Source organism: Engystomops pustulosus, chromosome 6, assembly GCF_040894005.1.
Source record: "Engystomops pustulosus chromosome 6, aEngPut4.maternal, whole genome shotgun sequence".
NCBI classification, from domain to species: Eukaryota; Metazoa; Chordata; class Amphibia; order Anura; family Leptodactylidae; genus Engystomops; species Engystomops pustulosus.
In genome coordinates, this window is record NC_092416.1 from 190,086,409 (window position 1) to 190,109,253 (window position 22,845).

Sequence of the window (22,845 nt, forward strand, 5' to 3'; positions counted from 1 at the left end):
CCTCCTCCATGGTGGTCAAAGCCGCCTTCTCCCTCCCCCATGGTGGTCAAAGCCGCCTTCTCCCTCCCCCATGATGGTCAAAGCCGCCTTCTCCCTCCCCCATGGTGGTCACGGCCGCCTTCTCCCTCCCCCATGGAGGTCACGGCCGCCTTCTCCCTCCTCCATAGTGCTCACGGCTGCATTCTCCCTCCTCCATAGTGGTCACGGCCGCCTTCTCCCTGCCCCATGGTGGTCACGGCCGCCTTCCCACTCCCCCATGGTGGTCACGGCCGCCTTCCCACTCCCCCATGGAGGTCATAGCGCCTTCCCCTTTCTCTATGGTGGTCACAGCATCATCTACCTCCCACATTGTGGTCACGGCCGCCTTCTCCCTCCCCCATAGTCTTCACAGCCGCCTTCTCCCTCTTCCATGGTGGCCACAGCCGCCTTCTCCCTCCCCCATAGTCGTCACAGCCGCCTTCTCCGTCCCCCATAGCGCTCACAGGCGCCTTCTCCCTATTCCATGTTGGTGACAACCGTCTTCTCCCTACCCCATGGTGGTGACGGCCACCTTCTCCCTACCCAATGGTGGTGACGGCCGCCTTCTCCCTACCCCATGGTGGTGATGGCTGCCTTCTCCCAATGTATTTACAAAAAGTCGCCTGGCTTGCGACCAAAAAAAACCCTTTTCTATCCACCAGGGCTATAGTGAGATTTTAAAACATAACTTTTATTCAATTTTTGTTAAAGAACTGTGCAGTAAAGAGTTAAAAGTACAAGCAGACAGTGGCCTGACTTGATAGTATTCAGGGGGGGTTGTATACTGCTCTAGTCCACAATGAATGAGGATATTAAGGAGGGTTTGATCATTTCCCCCCAATGTACCAGTCAGGGCATATATGAGGGACAGTAATACCCCTAATTTTCCCTGTATTGAGGGTAGACTGACAAGAATGGAAGTACTTCCTCTCCCTAGAGCAACAACGATCATCCGGACCCTAGGGATTCGTAACAAGTGTGGTACACTGTCTGCTGCATTATTAAAATTCACATCAGCTTAGCCCACCCGACATGTTTTGCCTGAACTGGCGTCATCAGGGGTTTAGGGCTGACATGGTGGTGACGGCCGCCTTCTCCCTACCCCAAGATGGTCACAGCCGTCGCCTTCTCCCTCCCCCATGGTGGTCATAGCATCTTCTCTCTCCCCTATGGTGGTCACGGCAGGCTTCTCCCTAACCCATGGTGGTCACGGCCGGCTTCTCCCTCCCCCATGGTGGTCACGGCCAGCTTCTCCCTCCACTTTAATGGTCACAGCCGCCTTCTCCCTAACCCATGGTGGTCACAGCCGGGTTCTCCCACCCCCATGGTGGTCACGGCCGCCTTCTCCCTCCCCCATGGTGGTCACGGCAGTCTTCTCCCTACCACCTGGTGGTCACGGCAGTCTTCTCCCTACCACCTGGTGGTCACGGCAGTCTTCTCCCTACCACCTGGTGGCCACAGCCGCCTTCTCCGTACCACCTGGTGGTCACAGCCGCCTTCTCCCTACCACCTGGTGGTCTCAGCCGCCTTCTCCCTACCACCTGGTGGTCACAGCCGCCTTCTCCCTCCCCCATTGTGGTCATTCTGTGCCCCGTCCCCACATTCATAACTCCTCCCTCACTTATTGCCATATTTCTTCTTGGATTTTTCTCATCACATGTTTATTACCCTATGAATTATAATCAGAGGTTTTATAGTCTACAATAACCGCCCTCCACGCTGTCCTACGAACAGCATCTGGTGACATCATCACAGGTTATGACATCATTAGACATCAAATACAGGCACCGCAACAATCCAGCACCTGATGATTCAGAAAGACCCGTAATCTCGGACATGTCTAGTAATCCGGCAGCGGGACGGGACTGGTAATCTGAGACCGGTCTGGCTATTTGGCAGCAGGACACGACTGGTAATCCGGGATATGTCTGGTGATCGGGCAGCGAAACACGACTGGTAATCCGGGATAATTCTGGTAATCCGGCAGAGGGACACAACTGGCGATCTTGGACAAGTCTGGTAATCTGGCAGCGGGACGGAACTGCTAATCCGGGACATGTCTGGTAATCCGGCGGTGGGACAGGACTGGTAATCCGGAAGTAGGTCATGTGGAACATCTCTTTATCTGAAACCCAATAATCCATATAATCCCAATAATTTGTTGAGTTCTCAGTTGATACTTGACCTCTTACCATGGTAGATAATATCCAGCACTGGGCACGTGAGGTCCACCCCCGCACACCAGCGGCTAAACACTTGACCCACAGTAGAACATTCTAGAAATTCTCCTGAGAACCTAAAATAAAATGTTACAAACTTTTACTCCAGTCACAACCAGAGCTGTATTTACAAATCTGCTCTTTCATTACATCTTATTCTCCTAGGTATAAGGCAATGGCATGTTACCAAAATCACCCATAATGCAATGCAACAGAGCATGGTCACATTACTACTGCCAGGTGTATGGCCACACCATGAGAACATGACCAAGTATGACCTTTTATGATCACATCAGGAGAACATGACCAAGTATGACCTTGTATGATCACACCATGAGAACATGACCAAGTATGACCCACATAATCACACCATGAGAACATGACCAAGTATGACTTTGTATAATCACACCATGAGAACATCACCATGAGAACATGAGAAGTACGACCTTTTATGATCACACCAGGAGAACATCACCAAATATGATCTTGAATGATCACACCAGGAGAACATCACCAAGTATGATCTTGAATGATCACACGAGGAGAACATCACCAAGTATGAGCACACAATGAGAACATAACCAAGTATGACCTTTTATGATCACACCATGAGAACATGACCAAGTATGACCTTTTATGATCACACCATGAGAACATGACCAAGTATGACCTTTTATGATCACACCATGAGAACATGACCAAGTATGACCTTTTATGATCACACCATGAGAACATGACCAAGTATGATCACACCATGAGAACATGACCAAGTATGACCCCACCATGAGAACATGACCAAGTATGACCTTGTATGATCCCACCATGAGAACATCACCAAGTATGATCACACCATGAGAACATGACCAAGTATGACCTTGTATGATCACACCAGGAGAATATCACCAAGTATGACCTTGTATGATCCCACCATGAGAACATCACCAAGTATGACCACATTATGAGGACAGAACATGTATGACTACATGAAACGTATGAGGCCCCTGTGGAGGAATGAGGTCTCACTCTCAATCCTTGCTGTATACTGTAAGTACAATATAGAACGTTTATGGTGACTAATGACCATTGTTGGTGGACACTTTGGACGTAATATGGCTGAGCAGCGCTGGTTTGGCGACAATATTGAGGGGGCAGAGTAGCCTCCGTGACCCCCACTCTGTCCGAGTCTTCAGATTTGGCAGTTCTGTGAGCACAATGGGTGGACGTTAGGACCTGTGTGGGTCCAGCTGGTGTCCCGGTCCATGTGGCCTCAGCAGGGGGACGATGACATCTGGTCGTAGTCGGGGCATTTGAGCAGCGCCGGGTAGTTGGAGTTCATCTGCAGGGAGGCCTCGCTGGAGATATCCGAGGGGCTGCGGCCTCTCACCCAGGCCTCGGGGTGCAGGAACTGGCCGGAGTAGTCGGAGCAGTTGCTGAGGCGCGGCCGGTAGTAGCCGGGGTGGGGCCTGTACGCGTCCTCTGCCGTGTAGCGCTTCATGAAGAGATAGACGGACATCACCCCCGCACTCTGCAGGAGACAAGCTGCGTCACTACCATGGACAATAACCCTCATCATCAGCCCCGATCCCATGGATAACCCCCCAGATACCTCGGTCAGCAGGAAGGATATGGCCGCAAAGGCAAAGGACCAGCCGTACTTGTAGCTGAAGTAAGTCTCCGGGTCCTTCGTCCGGTTCAGGATCTCGTCATTAATGCTGGAGATGTAGAGAACCAAACCCACCACCAGGGAGAGACCTGCAGAGAGAGAGACAATGATGTATACAGGGTCCGGGGAGGGGGATATGATGTATACAGGGTGCGGGGAGGGGGATATGATGTATACAGGGTCCGGGGAGGGGGATATGATGTATACAGGGTCCGGGGAGGGGGATATGATGTATACAGGATCCGGGGAGGGGGATATGATGTATACAGGGTCCGGGGAGGGGGATATGATGTATACAGGGTCCGGGGAGGGGGAAATGATGTATACAGGGTCCTGGGGAGGGGGATATGATGTATACAGGGTCCTGGGGAGGGGGGGATATGATGTATACAGGGTCCGGGGAGGGGGGGGATATGATGTATACAGGGTCCGGGGAGGGGGATATGATGTATAGAGTGTCCTGGGGAGGGGGATATGCTGTATACAGGGTCCTGGGGAGGGGGGGATATGATGTATACAGGGTCCTGGGGAGGGGGGGGGGGATATGATGTATACAGGGTGCTGGGGAGGAGGGGGGGGTATGATGTATACAGGGTCCTGGGGAGGGGGGGATATGATGTATACAGGGTCCTGGGGAGGTGGGATATGATGTATACAGGGTCCTGGGGAGGGGGATATGCTGTATACAGGGTCCGGGGGAGGGGGATATGATGTATACAGGGTCCTGGGGAGGGGGGGATATGATGTATACAGTGTCCTGGGGAGGGGGATATGCATACCTCCCAACATTTGTGAAAGGGAAAGAGGGACAAAATGGTGGCACGCGTGCCACACCCCCAATCACTCTCTGGCCACGCCCAAAATTTTAGCCATATTAGAATAATAAAAATCATCTCAATAAAAAAAAAATTATCCTCATTGGGATTTGAACCTAAAACCTGCAGTGTCCATGTACAATAATAACACAGTGCCCCAACCAACTGAGCTATAACCTCTGTGATTGTCAGGATTAGAATTTTGGTAACTAAGAACTATGACTACTGTTACACTGTGACACAGATTTAATGCCTTGGTATAAAGGGAGGGATCTTCTCAGAGATTATTGTAATTATTGAGACTATTATTATTATTATTATGGAGATAATTATTATTTTTACTATTATTAATAATCGTCTCAATAATAATAAAAATAATAAAATTTATAATAATAATAATAGTCTCAATAATTACAATAATAATCTCTGAGAAGATCCCTCTCTATATATCAGTGCATTAGTCTGTGTCACAGTGTAAATGGCAGATAACACTTCTTAGTTACCAGAAATCCTCAGACATTTATCACTGGGCTTATAGCTCAGTTAGTTAAGCTCCTGTCTATGGTGCAGAGGGTCCCAGGTTCGAATCTCAGCCTGGCCAAAACTTTATTTAATTAAATAAAGAGCTTGTGTCTGGGGAAGCACTGGAGACCATATATGGACAGATGGTGATCTGACCTGATGACGTGGTCCCTGCTCTCCGCTAAGTCGACACTTCTCTGAAAAGGATTCCCTGCCCGATGTCTGCTCTGGGGAACCCTAGGAGATGCAGTGACCATATATGGACAGATGGTGATCTGACCTGATGACGTGGTCCCTGCTCTCTCTGCTAAGCCCGACACTTCTCTGAAAAGGATTCCCTGCCCGATGTCTGCTCTGGGGAAGCCTAGGAGATGCAGTGACCATATATGGACAGATGCTGATCTGAAGCTGATGACGTGGTCCCTGCTCTCCGCTAAGCCCGACACTTCTCTGAAAAGGATTCCCTCCCGATGTCTGCTCTGGGGAACCCTAGGAGATGCAGTGACCATATATGGACAGATGGTGATCTGACTTGATGACGTGGTCCCTGCTCTCCGCTAACCCGACACTTCTCTGAAAAGGATTCCCTGCCCGATGTCTGCTCTGGGGAACCCTAGGAGATGCAGTGACCATTTATGGACAGATGGTGATCTGACCTGATGACGTGGTCCCTGCTCTCCGCTAAGCCGACACTTCTCTGAAAAGGATTCCCTCCCGATGTCTGCTCTGGGGAACCCTAGGAGATGCAGTGACCATATATGGACAGATGCTGATCTGAACCTGATGACGTGGTCCCTGCTCTCCGCTAAGCCGACACTTCTCTGAAAAGGATTCCCTGCCCGATGTCTGCTCTGGGGAAGCCTAGGAGATGCAGTGACCATATATGGAGAGATACTGATCTGACCTGATGACGTGGTCCCTGCTCTCCGCTAAGCCGACACTTCTCTGAAAAGGATTCCCTGCCCGATGTCTGCTCTGGGGAACCCTAGGAGATGCAGTGACCATATATGGACAGATGGTGATCTGACCTGATGACGTGGTCCCTGCTCTCTCAGCTAAGCCGACACTTCTCTGAAAAGGATTCCCTGACCGATGTCTGCTCTGGGAAAGCCTAGGAGATGCAGTGACCATATATGGACAGATGCTGATCTGACCTGATGACGTGGTCCCTGCTCTCTCTGCTAAGCCGACACTTCTCTGAAAAAGATTCCCTGCCCGATGTCTGCTCTGGGGAAGCCTAGGAGATGCAGTGACCATATATGGACAGATGGTGATCTGACCTGATGACGTGGTCCCTGCTCTCTCAGCTAAGCCGACACTTCTCTGAAAAGGATTCCCTGCCCGATGTCTGCTCTGGGGAAGCCTAGGAGATGCAGTGACCATATATGGAGAGATACTGATCTGACCTGATGACGTGGTCCATGCTCTCTCCGCTAAGCCCGACACTTCTCTGAAAAGGATTCCCTGCCCCATGTCTGCTCTGGGGAACCCTAGGAGATGCAGTGACCATATATGGACAGATGGTGATCTGACTTGATGACGTGGTCCCTGCTCTCCGCTAACCCGACACTTCTCTGAAAAGGATTCCCTGCCCGATGTCTGCTCTGGGGAACCCTAGGAGATGCAGTGACCATTTATAGACAGATGGTGATCTGACCTGATGACGTGGTCCCTGCTCTCTCTGCTAAGCCGACACTTCTCTGAAAAGGATTCCCTCCCGATGTCTGCTCTGGGGAAGCCTAGGAGATGTAGTGACCATATATGGACAGATGGTGATCTGACCTGATGACGTGTTCCCTGCTCTCCGCTAAGCCGACACGTCTCTGAAAAGGATTCCCTCCCGATGTCTGCTCTGGGGAACCCTAGGAGATGTAGTGACCATATATGGACAGATGGTGATCTGACCTGATGACGTGGTCCCTGCTCTCTCTGCTAAGCCCGACACTTCTCTGAAAAGGATTCCCTGCCCGATGTCTGCTCTGGGGAAGCCTAGGAGATGCAGTGACCATATATGGACAGATGGTGATCTGACCTGATGACGTGGTCCCTGCTCTCTCCGCTAAGCCCGACACTTCTCTGAAAAGGATTCCCTCCCGATGTCTGCTCTGGGGAACCCTAGGAGATGCAGTGACCATATATGGACAGATGGTGATCTGACCTGATGACGTGGTCCCTGCTCTCTCCGCTAAGCCCGACACTTCTCTGAAAAGGATTCCCTCCCGATGTCTGCTCTGGGGAACCCTAGGAGATGCAGTGACCATACATGGACAGATGGTGATCTGACCTGATGACGTGGTCCCTGCTCTCCGCTAAGCCGACACTTCTCTGAAAAGGATTCCCTCCCGATGTCTGCTCTGGGGAACCCTAGGAGATGCAGTGACCATATATGGACAGATACTGATCTGAAGCTGATGACATGGTCCCTGCTCTCCGCTAAGCCGACACTTCTCTGAAAAGGATTCCCTCCCGATGTCTGCTCTGGGGAACCCTAGGAGATGCAGTGACCATATATGGACAGATACTGACCTGACCTGATGATGTGGTCCCTGCTCTCTCCGCTAAGCCCGACACTTCTCTGAAAAGGATTCCCTGCCCCATGTCTGCTCTGGGGAACCCTAGGAGATGCAGTGACCATATATGGACAGATGGTGATCTGACCTGATGACGTGGTCCCTGCTCTCCGCTAACCCGACACTTCTCTGAAAAGGATTCCCTGCCCGATGTCTGCTCTGGGGAACCCTAGGAGATGCAGTGACCATTTATGGACAGATGGTGATCTGACCTGATGACGTGGTCCCTGCTCTCCGCTAACCCGACACTTCTCTGAAAAGGATTCCCTGCCCGATGTCTGCTCTGGGGAACCCTAGGAGATGCAGTGACCATTTATGGACAGATGGTGATCTGACCTGATGACGTGGTCCCTGCTCTCTCTGCTAAGCCGACACTACTCTGAAAAGGATTCCCTCCCGATGTCTGCTCTGGGGAACCCTAGGAGATGCAGTGACCATATATGGACAGATGCTGATCTAAACCTGATGACGTGGTCCTTGCTCTCCGCTAAGCCGACACTTCTCTGAAAAGGATTCCCTGCCCGATGTCTGCTCTGAGGAACCTTAGGAGACGCAGTGACCATATATGGACAGATGGTGATCTGACCTGATGATGTGGTCCCTGCTCTCCGCTAAGCCCGACACTTCTCTGAAAAGGATTCCCTTCCGATGTCTGCTCTGGGGAACCCTAGGAGATGCAGTGACCATACATGGAGAGATACTGATCTTAACCTGATGACGTGGTCCCTGCTCTCCGCTAAGCCGACACTTCTCTGAAAAGGATTCCCTGCCCGATGTCTGCTCTGGGGAACCCTAGGAGATGCAGTGACCATATATGGACAGATGGTGATCTGACCTGATGACGTGGTCCCTGCTCTCTCAGCTAAGCCAACACTTCTCTGAAAAGGATTCCCTGACCGATGTCTGCTCTGGGGAAGCCTAGGAGATGCAGTGACCATATATGGACAGATGCTGATCTGACCTGATGACGTGGTCCCTGCTCTCTCTGCTAAGCCGACACTTCTCTGAAAAGGATTCCCTCCCGATGTCTGCTCTGGGGAACCCTAGGAGATGCAGTGACCATATATGGACAGATGGTGATCTGACCTGATGACGTGGTCCCTGCTCTCTCAGCTAAGCCCGACACTTCTCTGAAAAGGATTCCCTGCCCGATGTCTGCTCTGGGGAAGCCTAGGAGATGCAGTGACCATATATGGAGAGATACTGATCTGACCTGATGACGTGGTCCCTGCTCTCTCCGCTAAGCCCGACACTTCTCTGAAAAGGATTCCCTGCCCCATGTCTGCTCTGGGGAACCCTAGGAGATGCAGTGACCATATATGGACAGATGGTGATCTGACTTGATGACGTGGTCCCTGCTCTCCGCTAACCCGACACTTCTCTGAAAAGGATTCCCTGCCCGATGTCTGCTCTGGGGAACCCTAGGAGATGCAGTGACCATTTATGGACAGATGGTGATCTGACCTGATGACGTGGTCCCTGCTCTCTCTGCTAAGCCGACACTTCTCTGAAAAGGATTCCCTCCCGATGTCTGCTCTGGGGAAGCCTAGGAGATGTAGTGACCATATATGGACAGATGGTGATCTAAACTGATGACGTGTTCCCTGCTCTCCGCTAAGCCGACACTTCTCTGAAAAGGATTCCCTCCCGATGTCTGCTCTGGGGAACCCTAGGAGATGTAGTGACCATATATGGACAGATGGTGATCTGACCTGATGACGTGGTCCCTGCTCTCTCTGCTAAGCCCGACACTTCTCTGAAAAGGATTCCCTGCCCGATGTCTGCTCTGGGGAAGCCTAGGAGATGCAGTGACCATATATGGACAGATGGTGATCTGACCTGATGACGTGGTCCCTGCTCTCTCCGCTAAGCCCGACACTTCTCTGAAAAGGATTCCCTCCCGATGTCTGCTCTAGGGAACCCTAGGAGATGCAGTGACCATATATGGACAGATGGTGATCTGACTTGATGACATGGTCCCTGCTCTCTCCGCTAAGCCCGACACTTCTCTGAAAAGGATTCCCTCCCGATGTCTGCTCTGGGGAACCCTAGGAGATGCAGTGACCATATATGGACAGATGCTGATCTGAAGCTGATGACATGGTCCCTGCTCTCTCTACTAAGCCGACACTTCTCTGAAAAGGATTCCCTGCCCGATGTCTGCTCTGGGGAACCCTAGGAGATGTAGTGACCATATATGGACAGATGGTGATCTGACCTGATGACGTGGTCCCTGCTCTCTCTGCTAAGCCCGACACTTCTCTGAAAAGGATTCCCTGCCCGATGTCTGCTCTGGGGAAGCCTAGGAGATGCAGTGACCATATATGGACAGATGGTGATCTGACCTGATGACGTGGTCCCTGCTCTCTCCGCTAAGCCCGACACTTCTCTGAAAAGGATTCCCTCCCGATGTCTGCTCTAGGGAACTCTAGGAGATGCAGTGACCATATATGGACAGATACTGATCTGACCTGATGACGTGGTCCCTGCTCTCCGCTAAGCCGACACTTCTCTGAAAAGGATTCCCTGCCCGATGTCTGCTCTGGGGAACCCTAGGAGATGCAGTGACCATATATGGACAGATGGTGATCTGACCTGATGACGTGGTCCCTGCTCTCTCAGCTAAGCCAACACTTCTCTGAAAAGGATTCCCTGACCGATGTCTGCTCTGGGGAAGCCTAGGAGATGCAGTGACCATATATGGACAGATGCTGATCTGACCTGATGACGTGGTCCCTGCTCTCTCTGCTAAGCCAACACTTCTCTGAAAAGGATTCCCTCCCGATGTCTGCTCTGGGGAACCCTAGGAGATGCAGTGACCATATATGGACAGATGGTGATCTGACCTGATGACGTGGTCCCTGCTCTCTCAGCTAAGCCAACACTTCTCTGAAAAGGATTCCCTGACCGATGTCTGCTCTGGGGAAGCCTAGGAGATGCAGTGACCATATATGGACAGATGCTGATCTGACCTGATGACGTGGTCCCTGCTCTCTCAGCTAAGCCCGACACTTCTCTGAAAAGGATTCCCTGCCCGATGTCTGCTCTGGGGAAGCCTAGGAGATGCAGTGACCATATATGGAGAGATACTGATCTGACCTGATGACGTGGTCCCTGCTCTCTCCGCTAAGCCCGACACTTCTCTGAAAAGGATTCCCTGCCCCATGTCTGCTCTGGGGAACCCTAGGAGATGCAGTGACCATATATGGACAGATGGTGATCTGACTTGATGACGTGGTCCCTGCTCTCCGCTAACCCGACACTTCTCTGAAAAGGATTCCCTGCCCGATGTCTGCTCTGGGGAACCCTAGGAGATGCAGTGACCATTTATGGACAGATGGTGATCTGACCTGATGACGTGGTCCCTGCTCTCTCTGCTAAGCCGACACTTCTCTGAAAAGGATTCCCTCCCGATGTCTGCTCTGGGGAAGCCTAGGAGATGTAGTGACCATATATGGACAGATGGTGATCTGACCTGATGACGTGTTCCCTGCTCTCCGCTAAGCCGACACTTCTCTGAAAAGGATTCCCTCCCGATGTCTGCTCTGGGGAACCCTAGGAGATGTAGTGACCATATATGGACAGATGGTGATCTGACCTGATGACGTGGTCCCTGCTCTCTCTGCTAAGCCCGACACTTCTCTGAAAAGGATTCCCTGCCCGATGTCTGCTCTGGGGAAGCCTAGGAGATGCAGTGACCATATATGGACAGATGGTGATCTGACCTGATGACGTGGTCCCTGCTCTCTCCGCTAAGCCCGACACTTCTCTGAAAAGGATTCCCTCCCGATGTCTGCTCTAGGGAACCCTAGGAGATGCAGTGACCATATATGGACAGATGGTGATCTGACTTGATGACATGGTCCCTGCTCTCTCCGCTAAGCCCGACACTTCTCTGAAAAGGATTCCCTCCCGATGTCTGCTCTGGGGAACCCTAGGAGATGCAGTGACCATATATGGACAGATGCTGATCTGAAGCTGATGACATGGTCCCTGCTCTCTCTGCTAAGCCGACACTTCTCTGAAAAGGATTCCCTGCCCGATGTCTGCTCTGGGGAACCCTAGGAGATGTAGTGACCATATATGGACAGATGGTGATCTGACCTGATGACGTGGTCCCTGCTCTCTCTGCTAAGCCCGACACTTCTCTGAAAAGGATTCCCTGCCCGATGTCTGCTCTGGGGAAGCCTAGGAGATGCAGTGACCATATATGGACAGATGGTGATCTGACCTGATGACGTGGTCCCTGCTCTCTCCGCTAAGCCCGACACTTCTCTGAAAAGGATTCCCTCCCGATGTCTGCTCTAGGGAACTCTAGGAGATGCAGTGACCATATATGGACAGATACTGATCTGACCTGATGACGTGGTCCCTGCTCTCCGCTAAGCCGACACTTCTCTGAAAAGGATTCCCTGCCCGATGTCTGCTCTGGGGAACCCTAGGAGATGCAGTGACCATATATGGACAGATACTGATCTGAAGCTGATGACATGGTCCCTGCTCTCCGCTAAGCCGACACTTCTCTGAAAAGGATTCCCTCCCGATGTCTGCTCTGGGGAACCCTAGGAGATGCAGTGACCATATATGGACAGATACTGATCTGAAGCTGATGACATGGTCCCTGCTCTCCGCTAAGCCGACACTTCTCTGAAAAGGATTCCCTCCCGATGTCTGCTCTGGGGAACCCTAGGAGATGCAGTGACCATATATGGACAGCTACTGATCTGACCTGATGATGTGGTCCCTGCTCTCTCCGCTAAGCCCGACACTTCTCTGAAAAGGATTCCCTCCCGTTGTCTGCTCTGGGGAACCCTAGGAGATGCAGTGACCATATATGGAGAGATACTGATCTGACCTGATGACGTGGTCCCTGCTCTCTCCGCTAAGCCCGACACTTCTCTGAAAAAGATTCACTGCCCCATGTCTGCTCTGGGGAACCCTAGGAGATGCAGTGACCATATATGGACAGATGGTGATCTGACTTGATGACGTGGTCCCTGCTCTCCGCTAACCCGACACTTCTCTGAAAAGGATTCCCTGCCCGATGTCTGCTCTGGGGAACCCTAGGAGATGCAGTGACCATATATGGACAGATGGTGATCTGACCTGATGACGTGGTCCCTGCTCTCTCTGCTAAGCCGACACTTCTCTGAAAAGGATTCCCTCCCGATGTCTGCTCTGGGGAAGCCTAGGAGATGTAGTGACCATATATGGACAGATGGTGATCTGACCTGATGACGTGTTCCCTGCTCTCCGCTAAGCCGACACTTCTCTGAAAAGGATTCCCTCCCGATGTCTGCTCTGGGGAACCCTAGGAGATGTAGTGACCATATATGGACAGATGGTGATCTGACCTGATGACGTGGTCCCTGCTCTCTCTGCTAAGCCCGACACTTCTCTGAAAAGGATTCCCTGCCCGATGTCTGCTCTGGGGAAGCCTAGGAGATGCAGTGACCATATATGGACAGATGGTGATCTGACCTGATGACGTGGTCCCTGCTCTCTCCGCTAAGCCCGACACTTCTCTGAAAAGGATTCCCTCCCGATGTCTGCTCTAGGGAACTCTAGGAGATGCAGTGACCATATATGGACAGATGGTGATCTGACTTGATGACATGGTCCCTGCTCTCTCCGCTAAGCCCGACACTTCTCTGAAAAGGATTCCCTCCCGATGTCTGCTCTGGGGAACCCTAGGAGATGCAGTGACCATATATGGACAGATGCTGATCTGAAGCTGATGACGTGGTCCCTGCTCTCTCTGCTAAGCCGACACTTCTCTGAAAAGGATTCCCTGCCCGATGTCTGCTCTGGGGAACCCTAGGAGATGCAGTGACCATATATGGACAGATGGTGATCTGACCTGATGACGTGGTCCCTGCTCTCTCCGCTAAGCCCGACACTTCTCTGAAAAGGATTCCCTCCCGATGTCTGCTCTGGGGAACCCTAGGAGATGCAGTGACCATATATGGAGAGATACTGATCTGACCTGATGACGTGGTCCCTGCTCTCCGCTAAGCCGACACTTCTCTGAAAAGGATTCCCTCCCGATGTCTGCTCTGGGGAACCCTAGGAGATGCAGTGACCATATATGGACAGATACTGATCTGAAGCTGATGACATGGTCCCTGCTCTCCGCTAAGCCGACACTTCTCTGAAAAGGATTCCCTCCCGATGTCTGCTCTGGGGAATCCTAGGAGATGCAGTGACCATATATGGACAGATACTGATCTGACCTGATGATGTGGTCCCTGCTCTCTCCGCTAAGCCCGACACTTCTCTGAAAAGGATTCCCTGCCCCATGTCTGCTCTGGGGAACCCTAGGAGATGCAGTGACCATATATGGACAGATGGTGATCTGACCTGATGACGTGGTCCCTGCTCTCTCTGCTAAGCCCGACACTTCTCTGAAAAGGATTCCCTGCCCGATGTCTGCTCTGGGGAAGCCTAGGAGATGCAGTGACCATATATGGACAGATGGTGATCTGACCTGATGACGTGGTCCCTGCTCTCTCCGCTAAGCCCGACACTTCTCTGAAAAGGATTCCCTCCCGATGTCTGCTCTAGGGAACTCTAGGAGATGCAGTGACCATATATGGACAGATGGTGATCTGACTTGATGACATGGTCCCTGCTCTCTCCGCTAAGCCCGACACTTCTCTGAAAAGGATTCCCTCCCGATGTCTGCTCTGGGGAACCCTAGGAGATGCAGTGACCATATATGGACAGATGCTGATCTGAAGCTGATGACGTGGTCCCTGCTCTCTCTGCTAAGCCGACACTTCTCTGAAAAGGATTCCCTGCCCGATGTCTGCTCTGGGGAACCCTAGGAGATGCAGTGACCATATATGGACAGATGGTGATCTGACCTGATGACGTGGTCCCTGCTCTCTCCGCTAAGCCCGACACTTCTCTGAAAAGGATTCCCTCCCGATGTCTGCTCTGGGGAACCCTAGGAGATGCAGTGACCATATATGGAGAGATACTGATCTGACCTGATGACGTGGTCCCTGCTCTCCGCTAAGCCGACACTTCTCTGAAAAGGATTCCCTCCCGATGTCTGCTCTGGGGAACCCTAGGAGATGCAGTGACCATATATGGACAGATACTGATCTGAAGCTGATGACATGGTCCCTGCTCTCCGCTAAGCCGACACTTCTCTGAAAAGGATTCCCTCCCGATGTCTGCTCTGGGGAATCCTAGGAGATGCAGTGACCATATATGGACAGATACTGATCTGACCTGATGATGTGGTCCCTGCTCTCTCCGCTAAGCCCGACACTTCTCTGAAAAGGATTCCCTGCCCCATGTCTGCTCTGGGGAACCCTAGGAGATGCAGTGACCATATATGGAGAGATACTGATCTGACCTGATGACGTGGTCCCTGCTCTCCGCTAATCCGACACTTCTCTGAAAAGGATTCCCTGCCCGATGTCTGCTCTGGGGAACCCTAGGAGATGCAGTGACCATTTATGGACAGATGGTGATCTGACCTGATGACGTGGTCCCTGCTCTCCGCTAACCCGACACTTCTCTGAAAAGGATTCCCTGCCCGATGTCTGCTCTGGGGAACCCTAGGAGATGCAGTGACCATTTATGGACAGATGGTGATCTGACCTGATGACGTGGTCCCTGCTCTCTCTGCTAAGCCGACACTTCTCTGAAAAGGATTCCCTCCCGATGTCTGCTCTGGGGAACCCTAGGAGATGCAGTGACCATATATGGACAGATGGTGATCTGACCTGATGACGTGGTCCCTGCTCTCTCAGCTAAGCCGACACTTCTCTGAAAAGGATTCCCTGCCCGATGTCTGCTCTGGGGAACCCTAGGAGATGCAGTGACCATATATGGACAGATACTGATCTTAACCTGATGACGTGGTCCCTGCTCTCCGCTAATCCGACACTTCTCTGAAAAGGATTCCCTGCCCGATGTCTGCTCTGGGGAACCCTAGGAGATGCAGTGACCATATATGGACAGATGGTGATCTGACCTGATGACGTGGTCCCTGCTCTCTCAGCTAAGCCGACACTTCTCTGAAAAGGATTCCCTGACCGATGTCTGCTCTGGGGAAGCCTAGGAGATGCAGTGACCATATATGGACAGATGGTGATCTGACCTGATGACGTGGTCCCTGCTCTCTCTGCTAAGCCGACAGTTCTCTGAAAAGGATTCCCTCCCGATGTCTGCTCTGGGGAACCCTAGGAGATGCAGTGACCATATATGGACAGATGGTGATCTGACCTGATGACGTGGTCCCTGCTCTCTCAGCTAAGCCCGACACTTCTCTGAAAAGGATTCCCTCCCGATGTCTGCTCTGGGGAAGCCTAGGAGATGCAGTGACCATATATGGAGAGATACTGATCTGACCTGATGACGTGGTCCCTGCTCTCTCCGCTAAGCCCGACACTTCTCTGAAAAGGATTCCCTGCCCCATGTCTGCTCTGGGGAACCCTAGGAGATGCAGTGACCATATATGGACAGATGGTGATCTGACTTGATGACGTGGTCCCTGCTCTCCGCTAACCCGACACTTCTCTGAAAAGGATTCCCTGCCCGATGTCTCCTCTGGGGAACCCTAGGAGATGCAGTGACCATTTATGGACAGATGGTGATCTGACCTGATGACGTGGTCCCTGCTCTCTCTGCTAAGCCGACACTTCTCTGAAAAGGATTCCCTCCCGATGTCTGCTCTGGGGAACCCTAGGAGATGCAGTGACCATATATGGACAGATGCTGATCTGAACCTGATGACGTGGTCCCTGCTCTCCGCTAAGCCGACACTTCTCTGAAAAAGGATTCCCTCCCGATGTCTGCTCTGGGGAAGCCTAGGAGATGCAGTGACCATATATGGACAGATACTGATCTGACCTGATGACGTGGTCCCTGCTCTCCGCTAACCCGACACTTCTCTGAAAAGGATTCCCTGCCCGATGTCTGCTCTGGGGAACCCTAGGAGATGCAGTGACCATATATGGAGAGATACTGATCTGACCTGATGACGTGGTCCCTGCTCTCCGCTAACCCGACACTTCTCTGAAAAGGATTCCCTGCCCGATGTCTGCTCTGGGGAACCCTAGGAGATGCAGTGACCATATATGGAGAGATACTGATCTGAACCTGATGACGTGGTCCCTGCTCTCCGCTAAAGCCGACACTTCTCTGAAAAGGATTCCCTGCCCGATGTCTGCTCTGGGGAACCTTAGGAGATGCAGTGACCATATATGGACAGATGGTGATCTGACCTGATGACGTGGTCCCTGCTCTCTCTGCTAAGCCCGACACTTCTCTGAAAAGGATTCCCTGCCTGATGTCTGCTCTGGGGAACCCTAGGAGATGCAGTGACCATATATGGACAGATGCTGATCTAAACCTGATGACGTGGTCCCTGCTCTCCGCTAAGCCGACACTTCTCTGAAAAGGATTCCCTGCCCGATGTCTGCTCTGGGGAACCCTAGGAGATGCAGTGACCATATATGGACAGATGGTGATCTGACCTGATGACGTGGTCCCTGCTCTCTCTGCTAAGCCCGACACTTCTCTGAAAAGGATTCCCTGCCCGATGTCTGCTCTGGGGAACCCTAGGAGATGCAGTGACCATATATGGACAGATACTGATCTGAAGCTGATGACATGGTCCCTGCTCTCCGCTAAGCCGACACTTCTCTGAAAAGGATTCCCTCCCGATGTCTGCTCTGGGGAACCCTAGGAGATGCAGTGACCATATATGGACAGATACTGATCTGAAGCTGATGACATGGTCCCTGCTCTCCGCTAAGCCGACACTTCTCTGAAAAGGATTCCCTCCCGATGTCTGCTCTGGGGAACCCTAGGAGATGCAGTGACCATATATGGACAGCTACTGATCTGACCTGATGATGTGGTCCCTGCTCTCTCCGCTAAGCCCAACACTTCTCTGAAAAGGATTCCCTCCCGTTGTCTGCTCTGGGGAACCCTAGGAGATGCAGTGACCATATATGGAGAGATACTGATCTGACCTGATGACGTGGTCCCTGCTCTCTCCGCTAAGCCCGACACTTCTCTGAAAAGGATTCCCTGCCCCATGTCTGCTCTGGGGAACCCTAGGAGATGCAGTGACCATATATGGACAGATGGTGATCTGACTTGATGACGTGGTCCCTGCTCTCCGCTAACCCGACACTTCTCTGAAAAGGATTCCCTGCCCGATGTCTGCTCTGGGGAACCCTAGGAGATGCAGTGACCATATATGGACAGATGGTGATCTGACCTGATGACGTGGTCCCTGCTCTCTCTGCTAAGCCGACACTTCTCTGAAAAGGATTCCCTCCCGATGTCTGCTCTGGGGAAGCCTAGGAGATGTAGTGACCATATATGGACAGATGGTGATCTGACCTGATGACGTGTTCCCTGCTCTCCGCTAAGCCGACACTTCTCTGAAAAGGATTCCCTCCCGATGTCTGCTCTGGGGAACCCTAGGAGATGTAGTGACCATATATGGACAGATGGTGATCTGACCTGATGACGTGGTCCCTGCTCTCTCTGCTAAGCCCGACACTTCTCTGAAAAGGATTCCCTGCCCGATGTCTGCTCTGGGGAAGCCTAGGAGATGCAGTGACCATATATGGACAGATGGTGATCTGACCTGATGACGTGGTCCCTGCTCTCTCCGCTAAGCCCGACACTTCTCTGAAAAGGATTCCCTCCCGATGTCTGCTCTAGGGAACTCTAGGAGATGCAGTGACCATATATGGACAGATGGTGATCTGACTTGATGACATGGTCCCTGCTCTCTCCGCTAAGCCCGACACTTCTCTGAAAAGGATTCCCTCCCGATGTCTGCTCTGGGGAACCCTAGGAGATGCAGTGACCATATATGGACAGATGCTGATCTGAAGCTGATGACGTGGTCCCTGCTCTCTCTGCTAAGCCGACACTTCTCTGAAAAGGATTCCCTGCCCGATGTCTGCTCTGGGGAACCCTAGGAGATGCAGTGACCATATATGGACAGATGGTGATCTGACCTGATGACGTGGTCCCTGCTCTCTCCGCTAAGCCCGACACTTCTCTGAAAAGGATTCCCTCCCGATGTCTGCTCTGGGGAACCCTAGGAGATGCAGTGACCATATATGGAGAGATACTGATCTGACCTGATGACGTGGTCCCTGCTCTCCGCTAAGCCGACACTTCTCTGAAAAGGATTCCCTCCCGATGTCTGCTCTGGGGAACCCTAGGAGATGCAGTGACCATATATGGACAGATACTGATCTGAAGCTGATGACATGGTCCCTGCTCTCCGCTAAGCCGACACTTCTCTGAAAAGGATTCCCTCCCGATGTCTGCTCTGGGGAATCCTAGGAGATGCAGTGACCATATATGGACAGATACTGATCTGACCTGATGATGTGGTCCCTGCTCTCTCCGCTAAGCCCGACACTTCTCTGAAAAGGATTCCCTGCCCCATGTCTGCTCTGGGGAACCCTAGGAGATGCAGTGACCATATATGGACAGATGGTGATCTGACCTGATGACGTGGTCCCTGCTCTCTCTGCTAAGCCCGACACTTCTCTGAAAAGGATTCCCTGCCCGATGTCTGCTCTGGGGAAGCCTAGGAGATGCAGTGACCATATATGGACAGATGGTGATCTGACCTGATGACGTGGTCCCTGCTCTCTCCGCTAAGCCCGACACTTCTCTGAAAAGGATTCCCTCCCGATGTCTGCTCTAGGGAACTCTAGGAGATGCAGTGACCATATATGGACAGATGGTGATCTGACTTGATGACATGGTCCCTGCTCTCTCCGCTAAGCCCGACACTTCTCTGAAAAGGATTCCCTCCCGATGTCTGCTCTGGGGAACCCTAGGAGATGCAGTGACCATATATGGACAGATGCTGATCTGAAGCTGATGACGTGGTCCCTGCTCTCTCTGCTAAGCCGACACTTCTCTGAAAAGGATTCCCTGCCCGATGTCTGCTCTGGGGAACCCTAGGAGATGCAGTGACCATATATGGACAGATGGTGATCTGACCTGATGACGTGGTCCCTGCTCTCTCCGCTAAGCCCGACACTTCTCTGAAAAGGATTCCCTCCCGATGTCTGCTCTGGGGAACCCTAGGAGATGCAGTGACCATATATGGAGAGATACTGATCTGACCTGATGACGTGGTCCCTGCTCTCCGCTAAGCCGACACTTCTCTGAAAAGGATTCCCTCCCGATGTCTGCTCTGGGGAACCCTAGGAGATGCAGTGACCATATATGGACAGATACTGATCTGAAGCTGATGACATGGTCCCTGCTCTCCGCTAAGCCGACACTTCTCTGAAAAGGATTCCCTCCCGATGTCTGCTCTGGGGAATCCTAGGAGATGCAGTGACCATATATGGACAGATACTGATCTGACCTGATGATGTGGTCCCTGCTCTCTCCGCTAAGCCCGACACTTCTCTGAAAAGGATTCCCTGCCCCATGTCTGCTCTGGGGAACCCTAGGAGATGCAGTGACCATATATGGACAGATGGTGATCTGACCTGATGACGTGGTCCCTGCTCTCTCTGCTAAGCCCGACACTTCTCTGAAAAGGATTCCCTGCCCGATGTCTGCTCTGGGGAAGCCTAGGAGATGCAGTGACCATATATGGACAGATGGTGATCTGACCTGATGACGTGGTCCCTGCTCTCTCCGCTAAGCCCGACACTTCTCTGGAAAGGATTCCCTCCCGATGTCTGCTCTAGGGAACTCTAGGAGATGCAGTGACCATATATGGACAGATGGTGATCTGACTTGATGACATGGTCCCTGCTCTCTCCGCTAAGCCCGACACTTCTCTGAAAAGGATTCCCTCCCGATGTCTGCTCTGGGGAACCCTAGGAGATGCAGTGACCATATATGGACAGATGCTGATCTGAAGCTGATGACGTGGTCCCTGCTCTCTCTGCTAAGCCGACACTTCTCTGAAAAGGATTCCCTGCCCGATGTCTGCTCTGGGGAACCCTAGGAGATGCAGTGACCATATATGGACAGATGGTGATCTGACCTGATGACGTGGTCCCTGCTCTCTCCGCTAAGCCCGACACTTCTCTGAAAAGGATTCCCTCCCGATGTCTGCTCTGGGGAACCCTAGGAGATGCAGTGACCATATATGGAGAGATACTGATCTGACCTGATGACGTGGTCCCTGCTCTCCGCTAAGCCGACACTTCTCTGAAAAGGATTCCCTCCCGATGTCTGCTCTGGGGAACCCTAGGAGATGCAGTGACCATATATGGACAGATACTGATCTGAAGCTGATGACATGGTCCCTGCTCTCCGCTAAGCCGACACTTCTCTGAAAAGGATTCCCTCCCGATGTCTGCTCTGGGGAATCCTAGGAGATGCAGTGACCATATATGGACAGATACTGATCTGACCTGATGATGTGGTCCCTGCTCTCTCCGCTAAGCCCGACACTTCTCTGAAAAGGATTCCCTGCCCCATGTCTGCTCTGGGGAACCCTAGGAGATGCAGTGACCATATATGGAGAGATACTGATCTGACCTGATGACGTGGTCCCTGTTCTCCGCTAATCCGACACTTCTCTGAAAAGGATTCCCTGCCCGATGTCTGCTCTGGGGAACCCTAGGAGATGCAGTGACCATTTATGGACAGATGGTGATCTGACCTGATGACGTGGTCCCTGCTCTCCGCTAACCCGACACTTCTCTGAAAAGGATTCCCTGCCCGATGTCTGCTCTGGGGAACCCTAGGAGATGCAGTGACCATTTATGGACAGATGGTGATCTGACCTGATGACGTGGTCCCTGCTCTCTCTGCTAAGCCGACACTTCTCTGAAAAGGATTCCCTCCCGATGTCTGCTCTGGGGAACCCTAGGAGATGCAGTGACCATATATGGACAGATGGTGATCTGACCTGATGACGTGGTCCCTGCTCTCTCAGCTAAGCCGACACTTCTCTGAAAAGGATTCCCTGCCCGATGTCTGCTCTGGGGAACCCTAGGAGATGCAGTGACCATATATGGACAGATACTGATCTTAACCTGATGACGTGGTCCCTGCTCTCCGCTAAGCCGACACTTCTCTGAAAAGGATTCCCTGCCCGATGTCTGCTCTGGGGAACCCTAGGAGATGCAGTGACCATATATGGACAGATGGTGATCTGACCTGATGACGTGGTCCCTGCTCTCTCAGCTAAGCCGACACTTCTCTGAAAAGGATTCCCTGACCGATGTCTGCTCTGGGGAAGCCTAGGAGATGCAGTGACCATATATGGACAGATGGTGATCTGACCTGATGACGTGGTCCCTGCTCTCTCTGCTAAGCCGACAGTTCTCTGAAAAGGATTCCCTCCCGATGTCTGCTCTGGGGAACCCTAGGAGATGCAGTGACCATATATGGACAGATGGTGATCTGACCTGATGACGTGGTCCCTGCTCTATCAGCTAGGCCCGACACTTCTCTGAAAAGGATTCCCTCCCGATGTCTGCTCTGGGGAAGCCTAGGAGATGCAGTGACCATATATGGAGAGATACTGATCTGACCTGATGACGTGGTCCCTGCTCTCTCCGCTAAGCCCGACACTTCTCTGAAAAGGATTCCCTGCCCCATGTCTGCTCTGGGGAACCCTAAGAGATGCAGTGACCATATATGGACAGATGGTGATCTGACTTGATGACGTGGTCCCTGCTCTCCGCTAACCCGACACTTCTCTGAAAAGGATTCCCTGCCCGATGTCTCCTCTGGGGAACCCTAGGAGATGCAGTGACCATTTATGGACAGATGGTGATCTGACCTGATGACGTGGTCCCTGCTCTCTCTGCTAAGCCGACACTTCTCTGAAAAGGATTCCCTCCCGATGTCTGCTCTGGGGAACCCTAGGAGATGCAGTGACCATATATGGACAGATGCTGATCTGAACCTGATGACGTGGTCCCTGCTCTCCGCTAAGCCGACACTTCTCTGAAAAAGGATTCCCTCCCGATGTCTGCTCTGGGGAAGCCTAGGAGATGCAGTGACCATATATGGACAGATACTGATCTGACCTGATGACGTGGTCCCTGCTCTCC

At 52.1% G+C, this 22,845-nt stretch overlaps 1 protein-coding gene across 3 annotated transcripts in view; it reads right to left on the minus strand.

The window, feature by feature from the left end:
* Positions 1–716: 716 nt before the first annotated feature.
* Positions 717–22,845, minus strand: part of CACNG5 (calcium voltage-gated channel auxiliary subunit gamma 5) — a 44,778-nt gene continuing 22,649 nt past the window's right edge. Inside the window, exons 5-7 of one of the 3 annotated variants that reach the window (XR_011847869.1) lie at positions 3,844–3,989; positions 3,190–3,762; positions 717–3,111 (exon numbers count right to left, since the gene is read on the minus strand). Coding sequence is in view for 2 of the 3 variants with exons in the window: in XM_072112811.1 (XP_071968912.1) it covers positions 3,505–3,762; positions 3,844–3,989 (404 nt within the window). In the remaining variant the exon portion in view is untranslated. Of the gene's footprint in view, positions 3,763–3,843; positions 3,990–22,845 lie in introns of all 3 variants that reach the window. The other 2 variants (XM_072112811.1, XM_072112810.1) reach the window with 2 other exon arrangements.